The sequence below is a fragment of the Rhinopithecus bieti genome, unplaced genomic scaffold (assembly GCF_001698545.2).
Source record: "Rhinopithecus bieti isolate Rb0 unplaced genomic scaffold, ASM169854v2 scaffold_54331, whole genome shotgun sequence".
Lineage (NCBI taxonomy): Eukaryota > Metazoa > Chordata > Mammalia > Primates > Cercopithecidae > Rhinopithecus > Rhinopithecus bieti.
The window spans coordinates 569,578-597,245 of NW_016821659.1; the positions used below are offsets into that span (position 1 = coordinate 569,578).

General features: G+C 44.8%; 1 protein-coding gene across 1 annotated transcript; it reads right to left on the minus strand.

Annotated features, from left to right (window-relative positions):
- Positions 1 to 3,433: 3,433 nt before the first annotated feature.
- STARD7 (StAR related lipid transfer domain containing 7) lies at positions 3,434 to 27,649 on the minus strand. Its single transcript, XM_017860502.1, has 8 exons — positions 26,961 to 27,649; positions 13,556 to 13,764; positions 13,183 to 13,232; positions 10,815 to 10,925; positions 10,652 to 10,734; positions 9,971 to 10,070; positions 6,576 to 6,660; positions 3,434 to 5,469 (listed from the first exon to the last, which is right to left on the minus strand). The coding sequence occupies exons 1-8, from the start codon at positions 27,248 to 27,250 to the stop codon at positions 5,285 to 5,287; spliced, it is 1,113 nt and encodes a 370-aa protein (XP_017715991.1). The 5' UTR covers positions 27,251 to 27,649; the 3' UTR covers positions 3,434 to 5,284.
- Between the last annotated feature and the right edge of the window lie 19 nt (positions 27,650 to 27,668).

Below are 27,668 nucleotides of genomic sequence, written 5' to 3' on the forward strand. Positions count from 1 at the left end.
AAAAAAAAAAAAAAAAAAAAACCAAGCTCATGGGACACATATTCTCAAGATTTCCTGAGGGCTGCGTCACCAGCCAAAAAATAAAAATAATAATAAAAAATAAAAAAATCAAGCAAGCTATGATCCAAGCTTCCAAACAAATCAACTACCCCCAGGGGTAAGAATCTGGCAGTATTTATAAACATTAAGCTTTAGGGGGAAAATAAAAATTTTTTAAAAACATAAGTTTTAAGCCAAGCTGCCAGCCGTCTCTGGAGATGTTAGAGCTAGGTCTGTATCCTGGCTGTCACTTCCTGTGTGACCCTGAGCAAGAAAATTACTTAACCTCTAAAGCCATCTCTTCATTTTGTAGCTGAGGCGCTAGCTATAGAATTAGATGAAGGCATGAAGCGTGGTGCCTGGCACAGATGCTCAGTAATGATGGCTATTATTGGCTAATCCCAAACTCAGCAGAAGCCAACAGTACAAGACTTACATCAGTAGTAGCGGATCTAGGGAGACTGTTACCTCTCTAGCCTATTTTGTCTCCCTTTGATCACATTCAACATTTGACACTTGTGGCCGGGCGCGGTGGCTCAAGCCTGTAATCCCAGCACTTTGGGAGGCCAAGGAGGGCAGATCACGAGGTCAGGAGATCGAGACCATCCTGGCTAACATGATGAAACCCTGTCTCTACTAAAAATACAAAAAACTAGCCGGGCGTGGTGGCGACGCCTGTAGTCCCAGCTACTCGGAGGCTGAGGCGGGAGAATGGCGTGAACCCGGGAGGCGGAGCTTGCGGTGAGCCGAGATCGCGCCACTGCACTCCAGCCTGGGTGACAGAGCCAGATTCCGTCTCAAAAAAAAAACCAAAAAAACAAAAAAACATTTGACACTTGTTCATGTACACATAACGCTCGCCCCTAGAGGTTTCAACAGTCCGGGGGAGCGGGGGGCAGGGGCCAAAGCTTCCCAAGCGCAGCCAAGCTTGAAGACCACTGCTCTACTTCTGTTATATGAAGCACAGGTGAAGTTACAAAAGGCAGACGACTGTTCTAGACGAAAAGTGGCCACAGAAAGCCGGGCACAGTGGCTCACGCCTGTAATCCCGGCAGTTTGGGAGGCCAAGACAAGTGGATCACCTGAGGTCAAGCATTTGAGACCAGCCTGGCCAACATGGTGAAACACCATCTCTATTAAAAATATAAAAATTAGCTGGGTGTGGGGTAGGGAGGTGGTACGCACCTATAATCCCAGCTACTTGGGAGGCTGAGGCAGGAGGATTGCTTGAACCTGGGAGACGGAGGTTGCGGTGAGCTGAGATTGCATCAATGCACTCCAGCCTGGGTGACAGACCAACACTCTGTCTCAAAAAAAAAAAAAAAAAAAAAAAAGTGGCCAAAGAGACAAATGAAACACATGATAGTTAATTAATCTTGGGTTGGGGAGGCTATAAAAGTCATTTTGGAAATTTTAATATGAACTACATTATTAGATATTGTGACATTGTTATTTATCTTGTGTGCTCACGTATTGTGGCTACACAGAACATCTGTACTATAAAACGCATGCTCAACTATTTAGGGGTGAAATATCATGATATCATGACGCTTGCATCTTTTTTTTTTTTTTTTTTTGAGATGGAGTCTTGCTCTGTTGCCCAGGCTGGAGTGCAGTGGCCGAATCTCAGCTCACTGTAAGCTCCGCCTCCCAGGTTACGCCATTCTCCTGCCTCAGCCTCCCGAGTAGCTGGGACTACGGACGCCCGCCACCTCGCCCGGCTAGCTTTTTGTATTTTTTAGTAGAGATGGGGTTTCACCATGTTAGCCAGGATGGTCTTGATCTCCTGACCTCGTGATCTGCCCGTCTCGGCCTCCCGAAGTGCTGGGATTACAGGTTTGAGCCACCGTGCCTGGCCGTATCCTACTTTCAAATGATCATGACACTGTGTATACAGTAAGAGAAAGCACACACAGCAGATGTTAAACACCAGCAAAGGGTATACAAAACAGTTGCTTACTCTTTTAACTTTTACATATATAGATATGTGTGTGTATATATATACACACTCACACACACATATATATTTTAAATAAAAACCTCATACTAACACTCAGCCCGCAGTCACCACGCTGTGAATTATGTGATGGCTAAGCCCACACTAGCTATTAAAGCATCACTACTTTCCTATTGTACGGTTCTCCTGTTCATAGAACACTCAGTGCTGTTGTCTCACAACATGTGTCTACACAAAACCACACAATAAAAACTGCAAGGCCTATAGAAAAAGGGGTTTAGGTGTTCAACACTCAAAATCTTTGTGACACATAAAAAGGTAGCAGTTTCACATACATCAATGGTTAAGAAATAAAGCAGTCTACCTTGACCTGCACTTTGCAGGCAGAAACCCACTGGACAGCCTACCCAGCTCCCACACCTACCACCCTGTGTGAAGAGGAAGAGAACAGAAGACAAAGTGAGATAAAAGACAGAGAAAACGAAAAAAGGTGAGGTTGGGCGCGAGGTTCATGCCTATCATCCCAGCACTTCGGGAGGCTGAGGCAGGCGGATCCCTTCAGGTCAGGAGTTCAAGACCAGCCTGGCTAACATGGTGAGAGCCCATCTCTACTAAAAATACAAAAATTAGCCAGTGGCACACACCTGTATGTAGTCCCAGATACTAGAGAGGCTGAGACAGGAGAATTGCTTGAACCCGGGAGGCAGAGGTTGCAGTGAGCCAAGGTCTCGTCACTGGACTCCAGCCTGGGCGAGAGTGAGACTCCTGTCTCAAAGAAGAAAAAAAAAATTAGAGAGGTAAAATACAAATGAGGTTGAAAGAGAATAAAGAGCAGAGTGTGAGGCAGAGCCAGGATGGCCAGTGGAAGGGCTGCAGCTGGCAACCATGAGATGAGGCGCGCTGTTCTCTGGAATCAGATGGGGGAACACCACACAGGGACGCGTGCCTCGTGTTCCTATGCAGCTCAGTTCAACTGCGGTGCTTCTGTGTTCGCCTAGTGCTTCCCACAGGCAAAATTACACATAAATTCATGTTACACTCAGAGCATGCTAGCAGAACTGCCCCTCGGCCAAGGGCGCCGACTTGGCCCTCTCCTCAACCTTAGACCGCAGGCCTGCTTCTGTCCCGATTTCTACCACCTGCTAAGCTCTAGCACTGCTCCCTCCCAAGTGATCCTTCTTTAAAGGGAAAGGATATGGATCAGTGTATCAAGCTAAGGAAGCGGATATAGGTGGTTTATTTTCAGGTGCCAAGCAGGTCACCTGGAAAGGGCTCATGCTCCAGGCAAACTGTGCCAGCCACTATCTACCAAGAATGAACAAGCCCTGCCACTGCCACCTCCCAACTCTCAGAGTAAAAATTCTTTTCGACCTTGTGATCAGAAAGAAATAAGCCCAATATGCAAGATTCTTCCACCATTTGTCCAAAGACAAACACTTTTGTACCAATCTTTATGTATTATTTATTCACACATTTGGTAAAAATGTCACAGTTAGGAGTGAAATCATTACAATGACATGAGTAACTGTACAGACCCCAAGTGCAGAATCAAATTGCCGTAAGTCAGAACATGGAGCAACTGCAACTCCTTTGTACCTGTGCATGTGTGCGCACACGCGGATGGACACACACACACATTCTCTCTCTTATGCACACATCCATCCACATCCCAACAATTGCAAGTGCTAAGTTTGGACACAACCCAGGGACTCTGCCCTGGCTTGTCAGGTCCTGGGGAAAAAACAGAAGTAATGAATGAAAAGCAGCTGGAACTGCTCGATGCATTTCTCTTCCCTTCCAACAATGATGCGGAGAAGGCAAGACACACGCTGGGGCAACCACTTCCTTGGCACAAAAATGAACAGTCAACAAGGTCAAGGAAGCGTTTAAGTTAGTCTCAGGTTTAAATCACTTCTCAACACCACAAAACAGTAGCAAGCAGGGGGAAAAAAAAACAAATAACTCTGGCCATCAAGACTCCAGAAAAAAGGGAGGGAGGAGGATTTAAAACTTGATCCCTATTATCCTAACAAATTGCAGCATGACCATCAGCGAAACCAGCTCGGTAAAACTGACAGCATCGGACTGTGACCTTATCTGAACAGTGTAGTCCACTTTTATTTTGGCTCTGAAGAGAGAAAGAAAAACTTTTTAGAGGAACATAATGGTAACATAAACCAAATCTCCACTGTATTAGTATCTGTGGCAAGATTACATCTATGCATCCACACAGCTTGTCTACAGATCTGAGAGCTCCAAGGGAGTGGCCCAGCCCCCATTCCTCTGCCTTTAGCCTTCTGAAAAGAACAAGTCAAACCTGAAATGTGAAAAATAATACCTGAATCAAAATCGTGTTTTCTATACAATGGGACTAAGGTAGAATCCTCAATTCCTCAACTGCTTCTGTTTGACACAAAAGTTAAAAATTTTTTAAACTAAATTTAAATGTGATGTTTTGAGCATCAAAAAGCTACTATGTAAAAGGATTAGTCTCCCAGTGTTCTTGGTTAAGTGGGGAAGGTTAGGAAGGAGGCAATGATCCAATGAATACAGAAGAACTGGCCGATTCAAAGGAAACTTACTCTGGATAAGGTGAATAAATGGGTGCTATTGTGCAGGCAGGGAGGGAAATTTCTTGGTACAAATTTCATGTCCCTGGCCAGGTATGGCCCAGGAGTTCAAGACCAGTCTGGGAAACAGAGTGAAACTCCATCTCTACTTAAAACAACAAAAAAATTAATAATAATTTCATGTCCCTAGAGATAAAAGCAAGGTGCGGACAAGGCACTTAACACAACCAAGTAGCGTTCACACCTATTCACAACATGATTGTTACCAAGAGCACTCCCAGCGGCCCCTCATCTGAGAGACTCAACCGGCCAACTACACTTTCCAGGTGGACCTGGAGAACTGAAGGAAATCCAAAGCGCTGCACAATCGATGGTGGGATTTGGAATGTCAGCAGAGGAAACTACTCAGAGAAGCAAATGGAGGTCATCCCCTTCTGGCCTGAGGTTAGCGGTTTGTTCCAGATTAGCTCAGTGAGACACCGAATTTCAAAGGAGTTGGCCTGAGAATATGACAACACTCGCACAAATGTAGCCTTCTTCTGTTTTGATAAGAGCAATAAGGGCTCTGAATGAAATGGGATATCAGTTATTGAATTATCTTGCACTGAAGTTACAGCAGACGCCTCCTAACACATGGGGCACGTCCCCCTTCTGGAGCAGAGTGGTAAAGGACTGAGACGGGGCTAGAAGCGCCGGTCCCTTCTTCTCCCAAAGCCTGTCAGGCATACTCAATCTGAGCAGGGCCACAGCTGCCCTCCTTCTTCCGCTCAGAGGACTGGCTGGTGGCCTTGGCTTCACTACTCATTTCCAGAGGTTGAGCCGAGATGTAGTCCTTTACTTTAATCTCCATATTCTTGGCTTTCAGAGTGGCCATGTGCAGCTTCTCCAGGAAATCTGGCATGCCTGTCAGGAAACGAGAATCAGGTGAAGCTGACATACAAACCAACAGTAGGCTCGAAATGAGAAGGTCCTATTTCTTGGATGGTAGGGAACCAGTTCTTCCTTACAAAGATCACAACCTGATTGACAGCCTGTGAACAGCTGCCTCCCAGAATGTGTTCCCAAACCATGATCTTTGCTCCTTCTTCGAAAGGGGGTACTAATCAGGCCACTTAAGTCCCAAAAAGGATCTTTTAATCTAAATATCACTCATCAGTGGCATGGCTGAAATACCTGCCAATTTTATTTAGATAAATGTCAAACAGAAATACCTAATCTTCTCTCTATTCTCCCCCTGAAGCAGGTAAGGAGCCGCCTATAGAGAACCAGAAGAGAGAAAATCACAAGGATGCTTTCTCAGACAAGAAGGTGGAAGGGAAAGCTGCAGTTACAGCCATGATGTGTAACTTGGTTAAGACAAATGCCCCTTTCCCCAGGTGACTGCCCTATAATCACCATATTTTCTATGTCAGATCTTATGGCCTTCAACTATTCAAGAAGCAAATACAAATACGTTAATCTACACAGTCCATATTTAAGGCATTGAAGCTAATGTTTTTAAAGCTCTCCTCTGGATACAAGTTCCTTTCTGGGACGCTATAATTCTCATCCCTTCAATCTCCACCTGGAGTCTCTGGTATCTTCATAGTAATTCAAGAATGAACCAGAAAAGGGTTGGGCGCGGTGGCTCATGCCTGTAATCCCAGCACTTTGGGAGGCTGAGGTGGGTGGATCACTTGAGGTCAGGAGTTCGAGACCAGCTTGGCCAACATGATGAAACCCTCTCTCTACTAAAAATACAAAGATTAGCCAGGCGTGGTGGGGGTGCCTGTAATCCCAGCTACTCAGGAGCCCGAGGCAGGAGAATGGGTTGAACCTGGGAGGTGGAGGTTGCAGTGACCCAAGATCATGCTGCTGAACTCTAGCCTAGGCGACAGTGAGACTGTCTCGGGGGAAAAATAAAAAAAAAAAAAGGAACCAGAAGAGACGTTTTATTTCCCCAATAGGAAATAGAGAAAAACAAAATGCTCAACCCAGGTTCCAGGCCCTGTATACTTGCCCCTACTTACCACTGGAAACCATCCAACTAACACAGTAGCGAGGAAACACGGTCTGGGGATTGTCGCTGTATGTCAGTAAGTAGTCAAAGCCATTCTGGAAAAGAAAAACAGCAAAAATGAAGATCCCTAGATCACCCACCACGACCTCCATATCCAGCACCACAGAGTAACCATGATCTGATTCTGGAGCAGGGGGTGTCATTTTCTTTTTTCACCCTGTGCAGAAAAGAGTTAACACTGAAGGCCTGGGCTGGGCGCGGTGGCTCACGCCTGTAATCCCAGCACTTTGGGAGGCCGAGACGGGTGGATCACGAGGTCAGGAGATCGAGACCATCCCGGCTAACACGGTGAAACCCCGTCTCTACTAAAAAAATACAAAAAACTAGCAGGGCGAGGTGGCGGGCGCCTGTAGTCCCAGCTACTTGGGAAGCTGAGGCAGGAGAATGGCGTAAGCCCGGGAGGCGGAGCTTGCAGTGAGCTGAGATCCGGCCACTGGACTCCAGCCTGGGCGACAGAGCGAGACTCTGTCTCAACAACAACAACAAAAAAAACAAACACTGAAGGCCTGAGAGACTACTATCCATAGAAAGGCCTCCTTGCAATGTTGACCCTTGGTCAACTTGACTCCCAGTCAACAGTTAGCTGATAAGGGTGGCTCCCTGCGCGTAGACTATGCTAACAACGTGGTTTATGCTGAACACAGGCTTTGCTTTTAGGGGTTTGAAATTCTGGTATGTGCTAAGCAGACAGCACTAAGTGACCAGCTCCCAAGAAAAAGTTTGCGTGTTAGGCCGGGCATGGTGGCTCACGCCTATAATCCCAGCACTCTGGGAGGCCGAGGCAGGCAGATCACCTGAGGTCAAGAGTTCAAGACAAGCCTGGCCAACCTGGTGAAACCCCATCTCTACCAAAAATACAAAAATTAGCCCGCCATGGTGGTATACACCTGTATACAGCTACTCGTGAGGTTGAGGCACAAGAATTGCTTGAACCTGGGAGGCAAAGGTTGCAGTGAGCCAAGATCAAGCCACTGCACTCCAACCTGGGCAACAGAGCGAGATTCCGTCTCAAAAAAAAAAAAAAAAAAATTGGGTGTTGGCTGGGCACTGTGGCTCATGCCTTATCATCCCAGCACATTGGGAGCCCAAGGCAGGCAGATTACTTGAGGACCGGAATTCGAGACCAGCCTGGCCAGCACAGTGAAATCCCATCTCTACTAAAAGTTAAAAAAAATTAGCTGGGTGGTGGTGGTACGCGCCTGTAATCCCAGTTACTTGGGAGTCTGAGGCAGGAGAATCGTTTGAACCGGGAGGCAGAGGCTGCACTGAACACAGATGACGTTGCAGTGAGCACAGATTGAGCCACTGTACTCCAGACTGGGTGAGAGAGCAAGACCTTTTTTTTCCTTTTTTTTTCTTGAGATGGAGTTTCACTCTTGTCGCCCAGGCTGGAGTGCAATGGCGCAATCTCGGCTCACCACAACCTCCACCTCCCGGGTTCAAGCAATTCTCCTGCCTCAGCCTCCCAAGTGGCTGGGATTACAGACACGTGACACAATGCCTGAATAAAAATTTGTACTTTTAGTAGAGACAGGGTTTCACCATGTTGGCCAGGCTGGTCTTGAAATCCTGACCTCAAATAATCCGCACGCTTCAGCCTCCCAAAGTGCTGGGACTACAGGTGTAAGCCACTGCACCTAGCTGCTTTTTTTTTTTTGAGAAGGGTCTCACACTGTTGCCCAGGCTGGCGTGCTGTGGCACAAGCACAGCTTAATGCAGCCTTGACCTCCTGGGCTCAAGTGATTCTCCCAACCTCAGCTCCCCAAACAGCTAGGACTACAGGCACATGTCATCGTTTTTATTTTCTGTAGAGACCGGGTCTCTCCATGTTGCCTGGCCCAGAGCTGTTTTAAAAATTCCTTATTTGGGCTGGGCACGGTGGCTCACGCCTGTAGTCCCAGCATTTTGGGAGGCTGACGTGGGAGGATCGCTTGAGCCCAGGAGTTCAAGACCAGCCTGGGCAGCATGGTGAGACCTCATCTCTACAAAAAATACAAAAATTTGCCAGACATGGTGCCACGTGCCTATAATCTCAGCTACTTGGGAGGCTGAGGCAGGAGGATCACCTGAGCCCAGGAAGTCAAGGCTGCAGTGAGTTGTGACTGCGTCACTGCACACTAGCCTGGGTAACAGTGCGAGACCCTGTTTCCAAAAAAACCCAAAACCCTTATTTGAGATAAATACTGAAATATATAATAGAATAATTGGGTTCTCTTACAGTAAAGCTAGAATTTGCTTCAAAATAATCAGGGGAGTGGGAAAGGAAATGGGAAAGGGTATGGATAAAACAATTTTGGCCATGAGGTGATAACTGGAGCTGGAGACGGATACATAGGGTTCATTATACTCGTCTACTTCTGTATCTTTTGTATGTATTTCAAATTTTCCATGATAAAAACCCCCTACCTTGGATCAAAGATTTAGTTCCCATTTGGCAAATCCAAACGCAGCTACATGGTTTTTGAGTACCCTCGGTACACAGTCAATGCAATTTATCACTTCTCCCTAACTTCTACCTTCCTTTCTAAGCATGTGAGTCTCTGAGTGCATACCTGGCTCATTCCTATCTTTGTTTTTGCTTGAATCATGTCTTCTAACCCCAGTGCCCTTCCTGCTTTCCTCTCTCTATCATCTCCATTTTTTTTTTTTTTTTTTTAACAAGGACCAACTGAAGTCCTGGAGGTGGTATAAATAAAACAACCTGATGAGAATGAGAAAACTACACAAAAGAACACAGTCCATATAGCTCTAAATCAAACACAAGCAACAGGGAGAAACAGAGCCATCATAAAGTGAAATGAACTAAAACCAGAAGCTACTAGCATCAGTATCTATACTCTCAATGGAGATTTAGTTTAAAAGATCAAAATAAATACAAAACACCTCATTAGGCTGAAATAAATATTCTTTTCAAATAAAGTCACAGAATTTTAAAGAAGACAGACAGCAGAATCCAACCTTCCCATTTCTCTGGCAAGGAAGCAGAAATCCAGAGAAGCTTCCATCCAGTGCTCTGCCCACTGTGGTGAAATGCTGACAGAAGGTACTCACTCTAGTTCCTGAAGAATGCTGCTGATACAGGCTAACGCGTCAGTGGTTATGATTATTTTAACTGTCTCTCAGATACGAGGGAACCAATGGATTGCCACTACCTTGTCCTTGGGGATCTTCCAGGTACATCACCTACATCGGGAGTTCCCAAAAAATGGTTTCCAGACCACTAGCATCAGACTCCCCTGAGAACTGTTCCTGGGCCACACCCCCTCCTCCCTAGTTCAGGTAAGACATCGCTTGAGAATATTCCACAGTCATGACATATTATCTCTGGGATGAGGTAAAACTCACCTCGTCAAATGACTTGTGGGGACGGATAACCATTTGGGATTCATATGATCTGACCCTGACGAATTCTGGAGACTCTGGCACACTCGGATGCTCCACAGCACTGGTAAGCAGGAAAGGAGAAGCACTCTTAGTAATGTCTCCATATAGAACAACAGGGGAGCTGTCTCCGATTTTTTTAAATACACAAAACAAAGGAGTCACTAAGACGAATAAATACCAACTAAGTTCTAAAAATGAAGTCAAGGCCAGACGTGGTGGCTCATGCCTGTAATCCCAACACTGGGAGGCCAAGACAGGAAGATCACTTGAGGCCAGGAGTCCACGACCAGCCAGGACCACATTGTGAAACCCTGCCTCTAAAATAAACAAATGAATTAATTAAAAATGAAGTGAGTTCCTTTGGTAATTTATGGCTCACTAGGCTGTGGGTCAAAAACAACAGCACTTCTTTTAATCACCAACATTAAAGAACCCAAAAACAGTTTAACTAAAAGCTTGTATCTCTCCATTCTTCCTAGACAGTCAGAGCCCCCTCATCTTCCAGCTGGGTGGAAGGGGCACTGGCTGCAGGGAAGCCTGTGGGAGACTCATCAGGGCACTAAGAATATGCAAACTCAGGTACGTAGGAATGAAGGCCACAGCTAAAGGAGCTCAGCAAGAGTCATAGGCAGCCATACATACCGCGACACCAACACCATCATGTTGTTTTCCTGATCCACACTATACCGCCGAACATAAACATAATCCCGTGAGTACATTGGATACTAAAGAAATGGAGGGCAGGATTAGTGTTCTGCATCATACATACCTGGACAGAAATAAAATCAGAAGTAAAAATACTCACAGGAAAATGGGTTACCCAGTGAAGAACCTCGGAACCACTAACCACATCCCTCTCAATCACCTCCAGCTTGATCACCAGGGCATCCCATTTTTTTCTATACTCTGTGTCCAGCTGTAGAAAGAGAAAAGACCGTGAAGACCTAAGAAGACCCAAAACAAAAATGCAGAAAGCTTTCCAGATGCTTTGGTTTCTGATCCAGTAACCTTATTACAAGGAGAGGGTAATCTGACCTAACAGAGAGTGCCAGAGTGTGAGAGACATGGTTCTTATTACAGACGATTCTTTCAAAATCACTTTATACAGGCTAATGTCATTACACTGAATGTAAATCTTTTTGATTTTTCTTTTTTTTTTTTGAGGACGGAGTTTTGCTCTGTCGCCAGGCTGGCGCGCTCGCGCCGATCCAACTCACTACAGCTGCCGCGTCCCGGGTTCCACGCGCATTCTCCCGCCGTCAGCTCCCAAGTAGCTGGGACTCACAGGTGCCGCCCCGCGGCTCGCCGGCTTAGTTATTTTGTCATTTTTTAGTAGAGAGGGCTTTCACCGTGGTTAGCCAGGAATGGTCCTCGATCTCCTGACCTCGTGATCCCGCCCGCCTCGGCCCTCCCAAGTGCTGGGATTACAGGCTTGAGCCACCGCGCCCCGGTCCTGAATGCGAATCTTAAAAAGACAAACGGCCGGGCGCAGTGGGCTCAAGCTGTAATCCCAGCACTTGTTGGGAGGCGCCGAGGCAGGCGATCACGGGAGGCTCAGGAGGATCGAGACATCACTGGCTAACACGGTGAAACCCATCTCTACTGCTAAAAATACAAAAAATTAGCGGCGTCCGGTGGCGGACCTGCAGTCCCAGCTACTCGAGGCTGAGGCGGGAGAATGGCGTGAACCGGGAGGCGGAGCTTGCAGTGAGCGAGATGCGCGCCACTGCACTGCCAGCCTGGGCGACACAGCCAGACTCCGTCTCAAAAAAAAAAAAAAAAAAAAGCAACCAAGGAAAAGTGTAACAAAAATATCTCTCACAATCTGGAGAAAAATAATATATAGTGATATAAATGTATAAAGGTAAGACAATTCTAAAATGTTTTAAACAATAAAAAGTCCAAAAGTGGTAGTAGACACCTCACATACACAAAAATGCAAGTAGCACATTTTTTTAAACTTCTGGCATCACTAGTAACTGAAGAATTTCAAATTAAGACAGATATACCATATGCATAAAACCAACAAAAATTCACTACAAATTAACAAGATCCAGGGTCTCAGGCAAAGTGCACTGGCATGTTAGAGTGAACGTTATAACCAACGAAGTAGTTATTGGAAGTCTGGCAAAACAAATGAAAATTCCAGAAAGAAAAAATTTTTCTTTTAGAACTCTGGGCGATCCCATCTCCCTGCTTCATTTTTAAAAACATCTTCCCCTACAAGGAGGAAAGTAGTCTTTGAACAGATACTCTTCATCTTTATGAAATAAACATTGGGCCAACACAGTGGCTCACACCTGTAATCCCAGCACTTTGGGAGACCAAGGTGGGAGGATCACTTGGGCCCAGGAGCTCAAGCCCAGCCTAGGAGACAAAGGGAGACCCTGTCTCTAGGAAAAAAAAATTTTAATTAGCCAAGTGTGGTGGTGCAAGCCTGTAGGCCTGGAAGCTGAGGTGGGAGGATCACTCAGGTCCAGGAAGCAAAGGCTGCAGCAAGACATGATCACACCACTGCACTCCAGCCTGGGTGACACAGCAGGACCCCGTCTCAGGGAGAGGAAAGGAAGAAAAGAAATTTCCACTGTGGAAATGTTCTTGATTTGAGGTTAAAGAGATGCGACAACTAAATATAATCCTGACTATTTCTGTACTGAAGCGGAAAATGCTATAAAGGACTTTACTGACTCAACTGATAAAACTGGAATACAAACAGAAGACTATATGAAGTGTTGCATCAGTGTTAAATTTACTGATTTCAATAATGGTATCATGGTTAGTTAAGAAAATATGGCATATGGCTAGTTTCAGGAAACACACACTGGAAGAATTTACGAATAAAGGGCTATGATGTATGTAACTTACTCTCAAGTTGTTTGGGGGAAAAACAATAAAGCCTCATAACATACATTAAAGTATTCATATCCATTCCTCTATCTGATATTCCCAATAGTCCTGTGAGAGGGTAAAATTGATCTCATCCCCATGGGCCAGATAAATAAAGTCTAAGTCAAATGTTTACCTAAACGCTATGCAATGTGGGATGACAGGTAGATAGGTAGGTAGATGGATGTATTGAAGCCAATGTCACCTGAGTCAGATAAATTATTCATGTAGACAGTAGCAACTGATATGCCAGGAGGCTCCAAACCTGGAGAGAAAAATTAACTCACCTGAACATTGAAGAACTGCCGAGGTGTCACATCTGTGTAAGTTCCAAAAACTAGAATGACAAGAAAGAATAAGAGATACTTGCCATACTCCAGTCACTTGCCTTGTTTCTATCACCTAGCGGCGTTTCAGTTCTAAAGTACTAAGAGATCTTAAGGCAGGTTCAGAAACTACAAGTCATAGTGGGGCAACAAAGAAAGACAAAGATGATCTAAGCAAAGACAACACTGTCATCTGGGAGAAGAAAAACAATAAACAAAAAACCATGGCAAATTTTCTGAGAAACAACCAGAACAGTTGAGAGAAGTATGAAGAACAGAAGTCTCATGCACCTGGGCAACTATGGAACCCAAAAGACAGCCAAACTGGGCTCACCTCGGTACTGGTAAAGGTGGGTGCCCGGAATTGGGCGCCGCCACAGCTTAAAGTGTTTCTTATCCATCACCATTTCCCAAGGTTGCTCTTTGCCCTCTGAATCTTCACTCCCTTCTGTGTGGGCTTTTGGTTCTGGAGGGTGGTGCTGGACTCCACAGCTCTGAAACATATTTGACATTTCTTCTAACCGCTTCATCTCATTAATGGATCTGGAAAGGGGAAAAAGAGCCATGGAGAGGTGGTTAGTCAGCCCTGTGAAATGAAGTGTCCGCAAAAAGGCCTGTGCAAGAAGGCTATACAGTAAACCACAGTATGTAGTATATAAACAGGACACAGTACAGTGAATAAAAACTGAGTTCCTGAGTTTGAATCTTAGTCCAATGCTCACTAACTAGATTATTTAACCAGTTCCTATTTCTAAATCTATAAAATGGGAACAGTAATAGTATCTATCTCGAGGTTGGCTATAAAGATTCCAAACAAAGTATCAAGTACTGCAGGGCACGGTGGCTCATGCCTGTAATCTCAGCACTTTGGGAGGCTGAGGAGGGTGAATCACAAGGTCAGGAGCTTGAAACCAGCCTGATCAACATGGTGAAATCCCATCTCTACTAAAAATATAAAAATTAGCCGGGCATGGTGGCGCACACCTGTAATCCCAGCTATTCAGGAGAATTGCTTGAACCTGGGAAGCAGAGGTTGTAGTGAGCCGAGATCACACTACTGCATTGGGTGACAAAGTGAGACTCTATCTCAAAAAAAAAAAAAAGTAAGTGTCAAGTGCTTAGTATCTATGGCCAGGCACAGAGGCTCACTCCGGTAGTCCCAGCACTTTGGGAGCCCAAGGCAGGAGGATTGCTTGAGGCCAGGTTCAAGACTGGCCTGGGAAACACAGTGAGACCCTATCTCTAAGAAAAAATTTTAAAAATTAGCCAAGCAGGCCGGGCGCAGTGGCTCAAGCCTGTAATCCCAGCACTTTGGGAGGCCGAGACGGGTGGATCACGAGGTCAGGAGATCGAGACCATCCTGGCGAACATGGTGAAACCCCATCTCTACTAAAAAATACAAAAAACTAGCCGGGCGAGGTGGCGGGTGTCTGTAGTCCCAGCTACTGGGGAGGCTGAGGCAGGAGAATGGCGTGAACCCAGGAGGCGGAGCTGGCTGTGAGCTGAGATAGCGCCACTGCACTCCAGCCTGGGTGACAAGAGACTCCGTCTCAAAAAAAAAAAAAATTAGCCAAGCGTAGTGGCACGTGCCTGTACTTGAAGCTATAGGCTGAGGTGGGAAGATCACTTGAGTCCAGGAGTTTGAGGCTATAGTGAGCTACAATTCTGCCACTGTACTCCAGTCTGGGCGATACAGTAAGACTCTGTCTTTTTTTTTTTTTTTGCTTGATTTTTTTTTTTTTTTTTTTTGAGACGGAGTCTCGCTCTGTCACCCAGGCTGGAGTGCAGTGGCCGGATCTCAGCTCACTGCAAGCTCCACCTCCCGGGTTTACGCCATTCTCCTGCCTCAGCCTCCTGAGTAGCTGGGACTACAGGCGCCCGCCACCTCACCCGGCTAGGTTTTTGTATTTTTTAGTAGAGACGGGGTTTCACCGTGTTAGCCAGGATGGTCTCGATCTCCTGACCTCGTGATCCGCCCGTCTCGGCCTCCCAAAGTGCTGGGATTACAGGCTTCAGCCACCGCGCCTGGCCTTTGCTTGATTTTTTGAGACAGAGTCTTACTCTGTCACCCAGGCTGCAGTACAGTGCCGTGATATGGGCTTAACTGCAACCTCCACCTCCCGGGTTCAAGTGATTCTCCTGCCTCAGCCTCCCGAGTAGCTGGGACTACAGGTACGCACTATCACGCCGGGCTGATTTTTTGTATTTTTAGTAGAGACACGGTTTCACTGTGTTAGCCAGGATGGTCTCAATCTCCCGACCTCATGATCCGCCCTCCTCGGCCTTCCAAAGTGCTGGGATTACAGGCGTGAACCACCGCACCCAGCGACTCTGTCTCTTAAAGACTAAAATAGACCAGGCGTGGTGGCTCACGCCTGTAATTCCGACACTTTGGGAGGATCAGGCAGGCGATCACCGGAGGTTGGGAGTTTGAGACCAGCCTAACTAACATGGAGAAACCCTGTCTCTACTAAAAATACAAAATTAGCTGGGCATGGTGGCACATACCTGTAACCCCAGCTACTCGGGAGACTGAGGCAGGAGAATCGCTTGAACACGGGAGGCGGAGGTTGCAGTGAGCCAAGATTGTGCCATTGCATTCTAGCCCGGATGTCAAGAGCAAAACTCCATCTCAAAATAAAATAAAATTAAGTTAAAATAAAATAGAGCCAGGCACGGTGGCTCATGCCTGTAATCCCAGACTTTGGGAATCCGAGGTGGGCGGACCACCTGAGGTCAGGAGTTCGAGACCAGCCTGGCCAACATGGTGAAACTCTATCTCTACTAAAAATACAAAAATTAGCTGGACATGGTGGTGGGCACCTGTAATCCCAGCTACTCGGGAGGCTGAGGCAGGAGAATCACTTGAACCCAGGAGGCTGAAGTTGCAGTGAGCCAAGATTGCACCATTGCATTCCAGCCTGGGCGACAGAGTGAGACTCCATCTGTAAAATAAACAAAAAGTAAAATAAAGTGTTATCTGGCACGTAAGTAGCCCTCAAATGTTAACTATGAAGGTTTATGGTTTTAAAATGTCAATTGATCTCTTTCGTCCGTTTTTTATCAGGTTGTCTTATTATAAGTATACACATATTTTCCCCTTTGTTTTTAAATTGATATATTCACATACCATAAGATTCATTCTTTTACAGTGCACAATTCTGTACTTGTAGTATATTCACAAGGTTGTACAACCATCACCCCTATCTAATTGCAGACATTTTTATCACCCCCAAAAGAAACCTCTATCCATCATTAGTCACTTCCCATTCCTGCCTTCTCCCAGTCCTAGAGAGCCATAATCTACTTTCTGTCTCTATGGAGTTGCCAATTCTGGACATTTCAAGTAAATGGAATCATATGATATGTAACTTATTGTGTCTGGCTGCTTCCACTTAGCATACTTTCAAGTTCAGCCATGCTATACTTTATTCCTTTTTATAGCTGAGTAATATTCCATTGTATGGATAGATCCCATTTTGTTTATCCATTCATCAAACAAAATTTGTTTCCACTTTCTGGCTATGATAATACTGCTGGCTGGACGCAGTGGCTCACGCCTATAATCCTAGCACTTCGGGAGGCCAAGGCGGGTGGATCAATCACTCTGAGGTCAGGAGTTTGAGACCCAGCCTGGCCAACATGGCAAAACCCCATCTCTACTAAAAATACAAAAATTAGCCAGGTGTGATGGCGGGAGCCTGAAATCCCAGCTACTTGGGAGGTTGAGGCAGGAGAATCGCTTGAACCCAGGAGGCGGCGGTTGCAGTGAGCCAAGATTGTACCACTTCACTCCAGCCTGGGCAAAAAGGCAAAACTGTCAAAAAAAAAAAAAAAAAAAAAAAGAAAAGAAAAAAGAAAGAAAGAAAAGAATACTGCTATGGACATTTGTGTACAACTCTTCATATAGACATGTTTTCAGTTCTCTAGGGTAGATTCCTACGAGCAAATTTGCTGGGTCATGGTAATTATGCTTAACTTTTTAAGCAACTGCCAAACTGTTTTCCAAACAATTGCACTATTTTATATTCACATCAGCAATGTTTGAGGATTCCAACTGCTCCACATCCTTGGTTCCAATTGCCCCACTTGTTACTGTCCCATCTTTCTTATTCCAGCCATCTTAGTGGGTGTGAAATGGTATCTCATTGCATCTTGACTGGTATTTCCCTAACCTTTTCATGTGCTTATACTATTCTTGATAGTATCCTCTGATGCATAAAAGTTTTTAATGTTGATGTTTTTCTCTGATTGCTTATGTTTTTGGTGATACAGCTAAGAAACCATTGCCTAATCCAAGGTCATAAGAACTTATGCCTATATTTTCTTCTAAGAGTTTTATAATTTTAGCTTACATTAGGTCTTTACCCCATTTTGAGTTAATGTTTGTGTGTGATAATGAGGTAGGAGTCTAAACTCATTCTCTTGCATCTACTTCTCCAGGTGACCCAGTGCCATTTGTCGAAGACTATTCCTTCCCAGTGAGCTGTCCTGGCGCCCTTGTTGAAAACTGACCAAAAATGTACAGGTTTATTTCTAGACCCTCAATTTTATTCTAACAATCTAGATGTCTATCCTTATGCCACTACCACAGTGTCATTACTGTAGCTTTGTAGTAAGTTTTGAAATTGGGAACAGTGAGTCCTCCAAACTTTGTTTTCTTTTTTCAAGACTGTCTTGGCTATTCTGAGCTCCTTTCATTTCCATGTGAGTATCAGAATTGGCTTGCCAATTTCTGCAAAACTGGCTAGGATTTGGATAAGGACTACACTGAATTTGTAGATCATTTTAAGTGGTATTGCCATCTTAGCAATATTAAGTGTTCTAATCCATGAACACAGGATGTCTTTCCGTTTATTTATGTCTTTTTAAATTTCTTCCAAAGATGTTTTGTTTTTAGTGTTACAGTTTTAGTCATACACTTTTGTTAAATTTATTCCTATGTACTTATTCCTTTTGATGCTACTGTAAATGAAATTGTTCTTAATTTTATTTTCAGATTGTTCACTGTTAGTGTACATAAATATGACTTCCGTGTATTGATCTTGCATCCTGCAAACTTGCTGAACTCATTTATCAGCTCTAATAGTTTTCTGTGGATTCCTTACTATTTTCTATATATGATCGTCAGCTGCAAACAGAGAGTTTTATTTCTTCCTTTCCAATCTAAATGGCTTTCATTTCCTTATGTTGCCTAATTTCATTGGTTATGACCTCCAGTACAATGTTGAACAGAAGTGGTGAGAACAGAATCCTCATCTTGTTCCTGATCTTAGGAGAAAAGCACTAAGTCTTTTGCCATTAACTACGTTGTTAGCTATGTTTTTTGTAGATGCCTTTTATCAGTTGCAAGAAATTTCCTTCTATCCCCAGTCTGCTGAGTGTTTTCTTTTTTAATCACAAAAGGAGATTGGAATTCGTCAAATACTTTTTGTGTTTATTCAGATGATCACGTAGTTTTTGTCCTGTTTTCTATTAATATGGTGTAATAAATTGATTTTTATATGAACAACCAACCTTGGGCTCCTTACATATAAATCCTACTTTTGGTGGCATATAATCCATTTCATATATTGCTGAGTTCAGTTTGTTGGTATTTTGTTCAGGACTATGAAAAGTTGTGTGGTTTTGTTTGTTTTGAGCCCAGGCTAGAGTGCAGTGGCATAATCACAGCTCACTACAGCCATAACTTCCCAAGCTCAGGTGATTCTCCCACGTCAGCTTCCCAAGTAGCTGGGATTACAGACAAGCACCACCACACACAGCTAATTTGTTTTCTGTATTTTTAATAGAGATGGGGTTGCACCATGTTGCCCAGGCTGGTGTTGAACTCCTGGGCTCAAGCGATCCACTAGCCTGGGCCTCCCAAAGTGCTGGGATTATAGGCGGGATTCACTGGCTGCAAAAAGTTTTAAAACATGAAAAACAACCACCATATATTGTACTATCACTATGTATCATTCATGGGTATATACGTATGTATATATAAAAACATAGGGAATTATATACAACAAATTAGGATAATGGTGACATCTTGGAGAAAAATAAGAAAACAACTGGAAAAGGGTACAGATGAAGCCTAAATATACCTGTAATGTCTTATTTCTTAAAATAGCTGTATTTTAAGAAATGACCAACACTCGTGTTATTATTTGTAACACTCGTGTTATTATTTAAACCTTTTTTATATATCTGAAACATTTTATTATAATAATTTTTTTTAATTTGGCTTGTATTTTTCTCATAACCTCTTTTTTTTTGAGACAAAGTCTCACTATGTTGCCTAAACTGGCCTCAAACTCCTGGGCTTAAGAGATCCTTTCATTTCAGCCTCCCAGGTAGCTGGGACAATAGGCGTGTGCTACCATACCCAGCTTCTCCATGCCCCCTACTTCACCCTACCTCCTGCAACCTTTAAAGAAAGGTTACAGATAAGAAACAAAAATTGCTGGCTGGCTGTCTTGTACACTCTATTGCAATTCAAGACTGAAGAAGACCCAAATTACTGCTACACTGTCTGAAATGCCTTTTCACTCTTCAAGCTTCAAAAAACCACAAGGGCAACTGCTAGGCAGAGTTAACCATATATACTGATTTGTATTCCTTTACACAGGCATATTACACTATAATTAATCTATCTTTATATCTGCTTTCCTTACTAAACTATAAATTCCTTAATAGCCCAGAATCAGTCTCCTTCATATTTGTAGTTCCAGCTCCCAGCATGTACTGGTAAACATTACATGTCCCGGTAAACATTACATGAATAAATTTAGTAAATTTAAAAAATAATAATAAAATGAAAATAGGCTTCAATACTCCAAATTTTTATTAAAAGACTGCATTAAGGCCGGGCACAGTGGTTCACACCTCTAATCCCCAGCACTCTGGAAGGCTAAGGTGAGCAGATCACTTGAGCCCAGGACTTCAAGACTAGCCTGGGCAACACGCAAAACTCCACCTCTACAAAAAAAAAAAAAAAAAAAAAATTACAACAATTAGCTGGGCGTAGTGGCATGCAACTGCAGTCCCAGCTACTGAAGAGGCTGAGGTTGGAGAATCACCTGAGCCCTGGAGGTCGGGGCTGTAGTGAGCCAAAATCACATCACTGCACTCCAGCTTCGGCAACACAGTTAAGACTCTTAAAAAAAAAAAGCTGACTCGGCTCAGCCTGTAAATCCCAGCACTTTTGGGAGCCCGAGACGGGTGGATCACAAGGCAGGGATCGAGACCAATCCCTGGCCCAACTGGGTGAAACCGCCTCTACTAAAAAATCAAAAAAACTAGCTGGGCACCGGGTGGCCGGGCGCCTATAGTCCCAGCTACACGAGAGGCTAGGCAGGAGAAGGGCGTAAACCTGGAGGCGGAGCTGCCAGTGAGCTGACATCTGGCCCTGCCAACTCCAGCCCAGTGGACCAGAGCAAGAACTCCCTTTCTCCAAAAAAATAAAAAAATAAAATATATTAAATAAATAATATACACCACATATATATAGCATTAATATATTGCTGCAGAAGCCAAAAATTCAAAGTTATAGTGGAAATCCAAGATTAAAAGTTTACAGCAATTCAAAATAATGATGAGTCTAAATATTTATGTTCTAGTCCCGGCTCTACAGCTGACCAGCTGTGTGATCTTATTTTATTTTACCTTTAAAGTCATTTTACCTTTAAAGTGAGGATGTTATTTCTTGAAGTCCTATTGGTTCTAAAATTGCAATATGCTGAATTTTAAGCTTTGGACTTAGATGAGAATATTTATATAGGGGAATATTTGTCATTATGACTGCCTGAAATCGCTTTCTATTTGGGGAGAACCCAAATAGGTGAATGCAGCCCCGCTCCCGTCCACTAGCAGTTAAAGCACAGCTCCTAATTTACGTGAGTTTAGAGAAGTCTAGAAGGGGCTTTGAATGTTGAAGGTAACACACAAAGGCACAGGATCTTGAGGGAGCTGAGAGTCCAGGAGTACAGTCAATCTGGGGGAAACAATGCCAGCAACACTGTCCTAAGTAGATTACTGCTGTTGCAGGTCTTGGTCAACCTACACCATGGCCTTCTTGTCAATACTGAGTGACCTAATATCCTTTTGATTAATTCCTTTTTGGCTTAAATTAACCAAGACCAGTTTCTTTGTTACGACCAAGAACACTGACCAGCTGTAAAACCATACAGAAATAGAGAAGGAACCTTAGGGTAGGCATTTAGATGTTGCAGAAGAGAAAGCAAAGGCAAAACCACAGCTAGATTTGCTCAGAGAACAATCAGGCACCACAGGGCATCAATTATAGCATTTTTGAGGACTATAAAGCATCCTTGAACAATAACTAAGCACAACTCCTGAGTGTCATTCTTTTAAAAAAAACAATTTTTTTTTTTCACTGCCCAAGCTGGCCTCGAATTCCTGGGCTCAAGTGATCCTCCAGCCTCCCAAGCACAGGCACATGCCACAACACCTGGCCCAAGTATCATTCTTGCCACATAATAAAGGGGAGCATGTTTCCATGGTGGAATGTCTTACTAAAACATCAGAGGCTCATAACAGAATTACATAGTTAAAAAAGTTTTAAGAAAATTATTAACTACAGGCAACATTTTTTCATGGCCTTCCAAGAATCAAGGTGGTTCAGAGTATCTGATCCACTGCTTAATCAAGCTCTCCTATATAATTAAAGGTTGCTAGGTGGCTTTGACTAAAATTATGAAGAGGGACGGAAATGTCTTGTGGAGACACAGTATGAATGCTAGAGCAAGACTGCTTCACAAAAATGTAAATGATTAAGTTATTTTGTCCCAAGGTTTAGGAATCCCTGAAGGGTCTGAACTTATAAATGCTAACATGACAAGACCCAATTAACACACAGGAGCACAAAGTCACTCAGTATCATATATGTGGAGAAAAGGAAAGCCTCTCATGATACACCTCTTTAGCCTGCTGTGCCAAATCTTGTTTGGATGGGATGGCTGGCTAAACCCTCACATCTTAAGAGACTTAACAGAGCAAAGAAGGACAAAAGAGATTATTCCCAAAATAGTAAAATCAGCAGATTAGAAAAAGGATCAAGAAAAGAGAGACCATGTCTTTCTTTCTCCAAAACGAAAATCATTTCAATATCTGAAAAACGCTGGACTGAAAGCTATAGAAACTGAAGGCATACAACCATGAAAACAAAGTAAGTGCAACAATGGTTCATCTTGGGGTCCTGCCCCCAGCATGGAGTTTGGTATAAGGCTCCAAAATTACTTAAATGAAGCCATCCCCACAATTAGGAATTTCAGTAAGACAACAGCCTCACTTCACATAATCCTCCTCCTCCTCAAATTCCAAGTTATTGTCAAAAGTAGGGTCTACTGATATAGGACACACCTAGAAATAAAAGACATAGGAGTCAGGCGCAGTGGCTTACGCCTGTAATCCCAGCACTTTGGGAGGCCAAGGCAGGCGGATCACTTGAGATCAGGAGTTGGAGATCAGCCTGGCCAACATGGTGAAACCCTGTCTCTTCTAAAAATACACACACACAAAATTAGCTGGGTGTGGTGGGGCACACCTGTAGTCCCAGCTACTTGGGAGGCAGAGGCAGGAGAACTGCCTGAAACCAGGAGGTGGATGCTTCAGTGGACCGAGATCATGCCGCTGCACTCCAGCCTAGGCAACAGAGCGAGACTCCATCCCCCGCCAAAAAAAGACATAGGGCCAGGCGCCTGGCTCAGCCCTTTGTAAGGCCAAGGTATGAGGATTACCTGAGGTCAGGAGTGAGAGACCAGCCTGGCCAACATGGTGAAAGCCCGTCTCTACTAAACATACAAAAATTAAACAGGCATGGTGGCGCCCCCGCTGTAGACCCAGCTGCTGGCAAGGATGAGACACGAGAATAGCTGGAACCAGGAAGGCGGAGATTGCAGTGAGGCGAGATCACACCACTGCACTCCAGCCTGGGTGACAGTAAGATTATGTCTCTCTTTGGGAGGCCGAGGCAGGCAGATCATGAGGTCAGGAGTTGGAGACCAGCCTGGCCAACATGATGAAACCCCATCTCTATTAAAGATACAAAAAATTAGCCGGGTGTGGTGGCAGGCACCTGTAATCCCAGCTACTCGGGAGGCTGAGGCAGGAGAATCGCTTGAAGCTGGGAGGTGGAGGTTGCAGTGAGCCGAGATCGCACCAATGCACTCCAGCCTGGGCGACAGAGACTCTGTCTGGGAACGGGGTGGGAGGGGAGCGGAGGGGAGGGGAGGGCAGGGCAGGGCAGGGCATCAATTACCTCACTGCAGTTCTGGGGCAACTAGTTAATGGTAAAATAATGAAGACCACCTCAAAAAACTGAGGTCTAATTTTATGCAGCTCTGAAGATCTAACAAGGGGTTTAAGGGTTTACCAGTAAGATATCCCAAAGTGACAATGGCCCAAAAAAAAAAGTTCCTTTAAGATAAAAGGACTTTATGTTGATCATTTACCTAGTAAATAACACACTGGAGTTTAACGTATCCCAAATGCCCTGAAAGACAGAAAAGAGAAAATGGCCAATTTTCTTTATGCATCTTTAACGGCACTTATTTACTCAAATTTCTGGAGCAATGAACCGTAACTTTTAAAAAACTATGAGGAGATTAATGGAACATTTTCCCCTAGCCTTTCATTTCTTAACATCCTTCCTCTCTTTGTTCCTGTAACTTTTTTTTTTTAACCGTTCCAAAGCAATCAAAATATGACTACTGTATTTTTCCATTAGATTCGCCCTGGAATCACAGAATGCCAGCTAGCACCAAAAACAGCAATCCCAATATTGTTTTGTTGATTGTTTAATTTAAAACAACTGGGTACTAGAGCAAGTATTAAAAGATCTGATTTCTACATCTGGCCATAGCAGTCAGTCAAAATCACTTCTCAAATTTTCTTGCTGTTGCTTGATTAATAAGACGCTATTTGGTAAGACGTTCTTAAGCACAAAAGACGAGAAGGCAAAGTTATGCTTTGTCATTCTGAATAGGACTCAAATAACGTAAGGAAAACACATGCCACTTTAAGGCACATGTTCAAAAAGACACCCTGCACATTCCACCCGCTTAACCAAAACAGCAATGTCAGAATTAGTTTGTGCCAGGACAAGTTGGTACAGAATCAGCACAGATAAGCCAAAGGCTGTGATTTAGGGGCCACGTGACAATCATGCTCTTCTTCCATTAACAATGAAAGAAACGCAATTGAGACACACTCCAACTGTGCTCCATCATGGAAGCTACCCAAAAATCATCTCACTAGAACAAACGAAATCCAAGACGTTCTAAGCTAGCTATGACAACCTCAGCAGTGCTTACCTTAAAGCAAATAGAATACTTAAACACAAAGCAAGTAAATTAATCTGTACCCAGAATATTTTTACAAAATATAAACATGACAAGCTACCAAAACAAAGACCTAAGGAACCACTGTGCAACCAAGATGTGGTTGTTGAATAGCATTATTTGCCTTCCTATCACATTAACAAATATTTTAAAAAGAAAAAACATCCTCAAGATGAACAACATGATCAAATTTTAATTATATGAAAAACCAAATTCAAGCATGAACCGAACAATGAAATGTTAAATGAGGGCCTTTACTACAACGACCTAAGGAGGGTCAAAGTGCAGCTTGCAAGTGTTCTGGAGTTCATCTGAACTCCTGAAATTCCAAAGCTGGTTAACTCAGAGCAGTCCCTCTTTAGGAGCTGGATTACAACCAAGAGTATTTCAATTGCCTCCAGGTTTCAGGGACAGTCTGACCAGAGAAAAATAGAATGAATACTCCTGGCTCAGTCATGAACTGGTCTGATCTCTCTGCCATGGGAAGTAGCGACTAACTCAAATGCTTACTATGTTCATTTCCTATCTTTTTTCCCCACTAACTCTGTTTAGCAGTGCGAGGCTCCAGGATCTATTAATACCATCCGTAAAAATGCATAAAATAAGCCAAAGAGTGTCATCTACTACGTAAGCCCCAACACTATTCAATCCCACCCCAGACTCTCCTTTCCTCTTTTCATACCCAGTAGCCTTTTCTGGTCTTTCTCTTCTCTTTTTTTTTTTTTTTTTTTGAGGCGGAGTCTGGCTCTGTTGCCCCGACTGGAGTGCAGTGGCCGGATCTCAGCTCACTGCAAGCTCCGCCTCCCAGGTTTATGCCATTCTCCTGCCTCAGCCTCCCCAGTAGCTGGGACTACAGGCGCCTGCCACCTCGCCCGGCTAGTTTTTGTATTTTTTTTAGTAGAGACGGGGTTTCACCGTGTTAGCCAGGATGGTCTCGATCTCCTGACCTCGTGATCCGCCCGTCTCGGCCTCCCAAAGTGCTGGGATTACAGGCTTGGGCCACCGCGCCCAGCCTCTCTTCTCTTACCCCAGCAATTCCAATTGGAGATTTTCCTCTCAAGCTTAACTGTGTAACACAGATATTTCATCATCAATAACGAAAATTCCAAGTTAATGATAATTTTTCACCTTAAAATTTTTATTCCCATTCTTTTATTTCTCACACCCGAGACTTTGATTATAACCAAAGGCCAAGTAGCAAAAGAATACTAATAGAAACTAGGCAAAATACATATCATGCTTTGATAGCTTAACTGTTTTTGCGAATAAGGTTGTTTACGGTTATGATTTTAAGTTGCATTTATAAAAGTTATCTTTCCTGCTAGGAAAAGTATTCCCAGTTCTTAAGATAGACCTCCATTTACCCACAATTCATAGTGTGGCACAAATAGCTGCATGGCATCTGGGTGTTACACCTCCCACACAGTCCATGGTATAAACTTTATTGCGGTTATTTCCATTTTTAACCTAACAAAAAATGTGGAATAACAGGTTGTTTCCCTGTGGAGGAAATATCAAGAATAAACAGGCGGGTGTGGAATCTGCGGAGGGAGGGGATTGTTTCTGGTTCCCGAAATCACAGTTTGAGTTTAGACGCAAAGTGCTTTCTGTGCAGGGAGGGCACAGTTTAAGAATATCTGTTGCAAAGAAAATACAGACACAAGGTAAACCAAGAGCCAAAGCAAAGATTCTCCATGACATTACCTGGAAACTATAGTCTCAGAACTACAGATTAACAAATGTAATCAATGGCATTGGGCTTTTTAGTTTTGATGACGACAGCATGACTTCAGAGTCTAATGGGACACTATTCCCAAAGTTCTGGTTAACATCGCAAAACTCTGACCTAATTCTTACAGGTTCAAATGTCTGGGCTGCTGGTTTGTGTAACGTGACAAAATGCCTTCCAGACTCTCATTCTGCCACGAGTCACGAATGACAGAGGGCTCTCCTGGCATTTCACACAGGCCTGAGTCCCATCTGGATCGAAGTCATTTTGCAAATAACAGCCCACTACCCTCAGGCCAAATTTAAAATCTGTTTTGAATTTGCACCTTTTTGCGTGTGTTAAAGATTACAGATTACGTGAACAAGGGCCTCCATGCCTTCGGTATCTAATTTATTTCTACATTGTTGTTTCTTTACTGCCTTGCTCGCCCCACTCGGTCTCCCTCCTACATACCAGCCTACACTTTCAGTTCTATTTTATAAGCCCACACATCAAACTGACACAAAGAAGCAAACAACAACGCGGTTTGCTCAAGCGGGTTCAATCGACTGCACCGCCAATTAAAACATCCCGGGGTAAACAAGGGCCACCGACCACAGGGCAGGCCCCAGGGTTCACAAGTCCCCCCACCCCGCGGCCCAGGACGAGCTCGCCGCAGCGCCCACCTCTGCAGCTCCTCCTCCTGGATCCTCTCCTCGTCCCACACGAAGACGCCGGCGAACGCCGCCATCAAGGCAGAGGCATGGCCAGGACGGCCGTGCAGCCGGCGCCAGAGGCGGCCGAGAAGGACGCGGCGTGCGCGCTCGGAGTAGAGGCGGCCGTAGAGCTGCGCGATCTGCTGCGCGCGCCGCACGCGCAGGCCCGTGACGAAGCGGCACTGATTGGCCAGAAGCGCCAGCAGGCCCCCGCCCCGCGCCCCCGCCAGCCAGGCGGCCAGCAGCCTCCGCGGGAACATGCCGCCTCCCGCGGGGCCCGCCACGAGTCCCCGGGGCCCTAGGAACCAGCCCGGCCGGGCGCAGGCGGTGGTCCGCAGCGTCCCCCTAACTGGCCGGCCACGAACCCGTCTCACGGTCCCGCGGCCAGGAGCCGCCGCTCGTCTCTCTCTGCAGCCACCACTGAGGAAGCGTCCCCTCTAAGGGGAGAGTCGGTCATGGCAGCAGACGCCGGGATGGCTCCGCGACCGCTACACCGCGCCCTCCTGGGCTGGGGCCGCAGACCAGTCGGCCCTCTGGCTCCTCGGCGACCTCCGGCGGGCGCCGGAGGCCGGGATGCAGGACGCGCGACAGAGAGGAGAGGGACAGCTCAGGCCCGGCGGCAGGAAGGCTCCCGCGCGTTCCGCGACTGCCACACGCGCCGCCCGCACGCACCCTACC

What these genes read in the sequence shown, in the direction of transcription:
- STARD7 (XM_017860502.1), bottom strand. Translation starts at nt 27,250, where the DNA reads ATGTTCCCGCGGAGGCTGCTGGCCGCCTGGCTGGCGGGGGCGCGGGGC. An exon ending in CAGGAGGAGGAGCTGCAGAG is followed by an intron (nt 13,765 to 26,960) that starts GTGGGCGCTGCG and finishes TCCCCTTTCCAG; the next exon opens with ATCCATTAATGAGATGAAGC. An exon ending in ATGATGGTGTTGGTGTCGCG is followed by an intron (nt 10,071 to 10,651) that starts GTATGTATGGCT and finishes CCTGCTTACCAG; the next exon opens with TGCTGTGGAGCATCCGAGTG.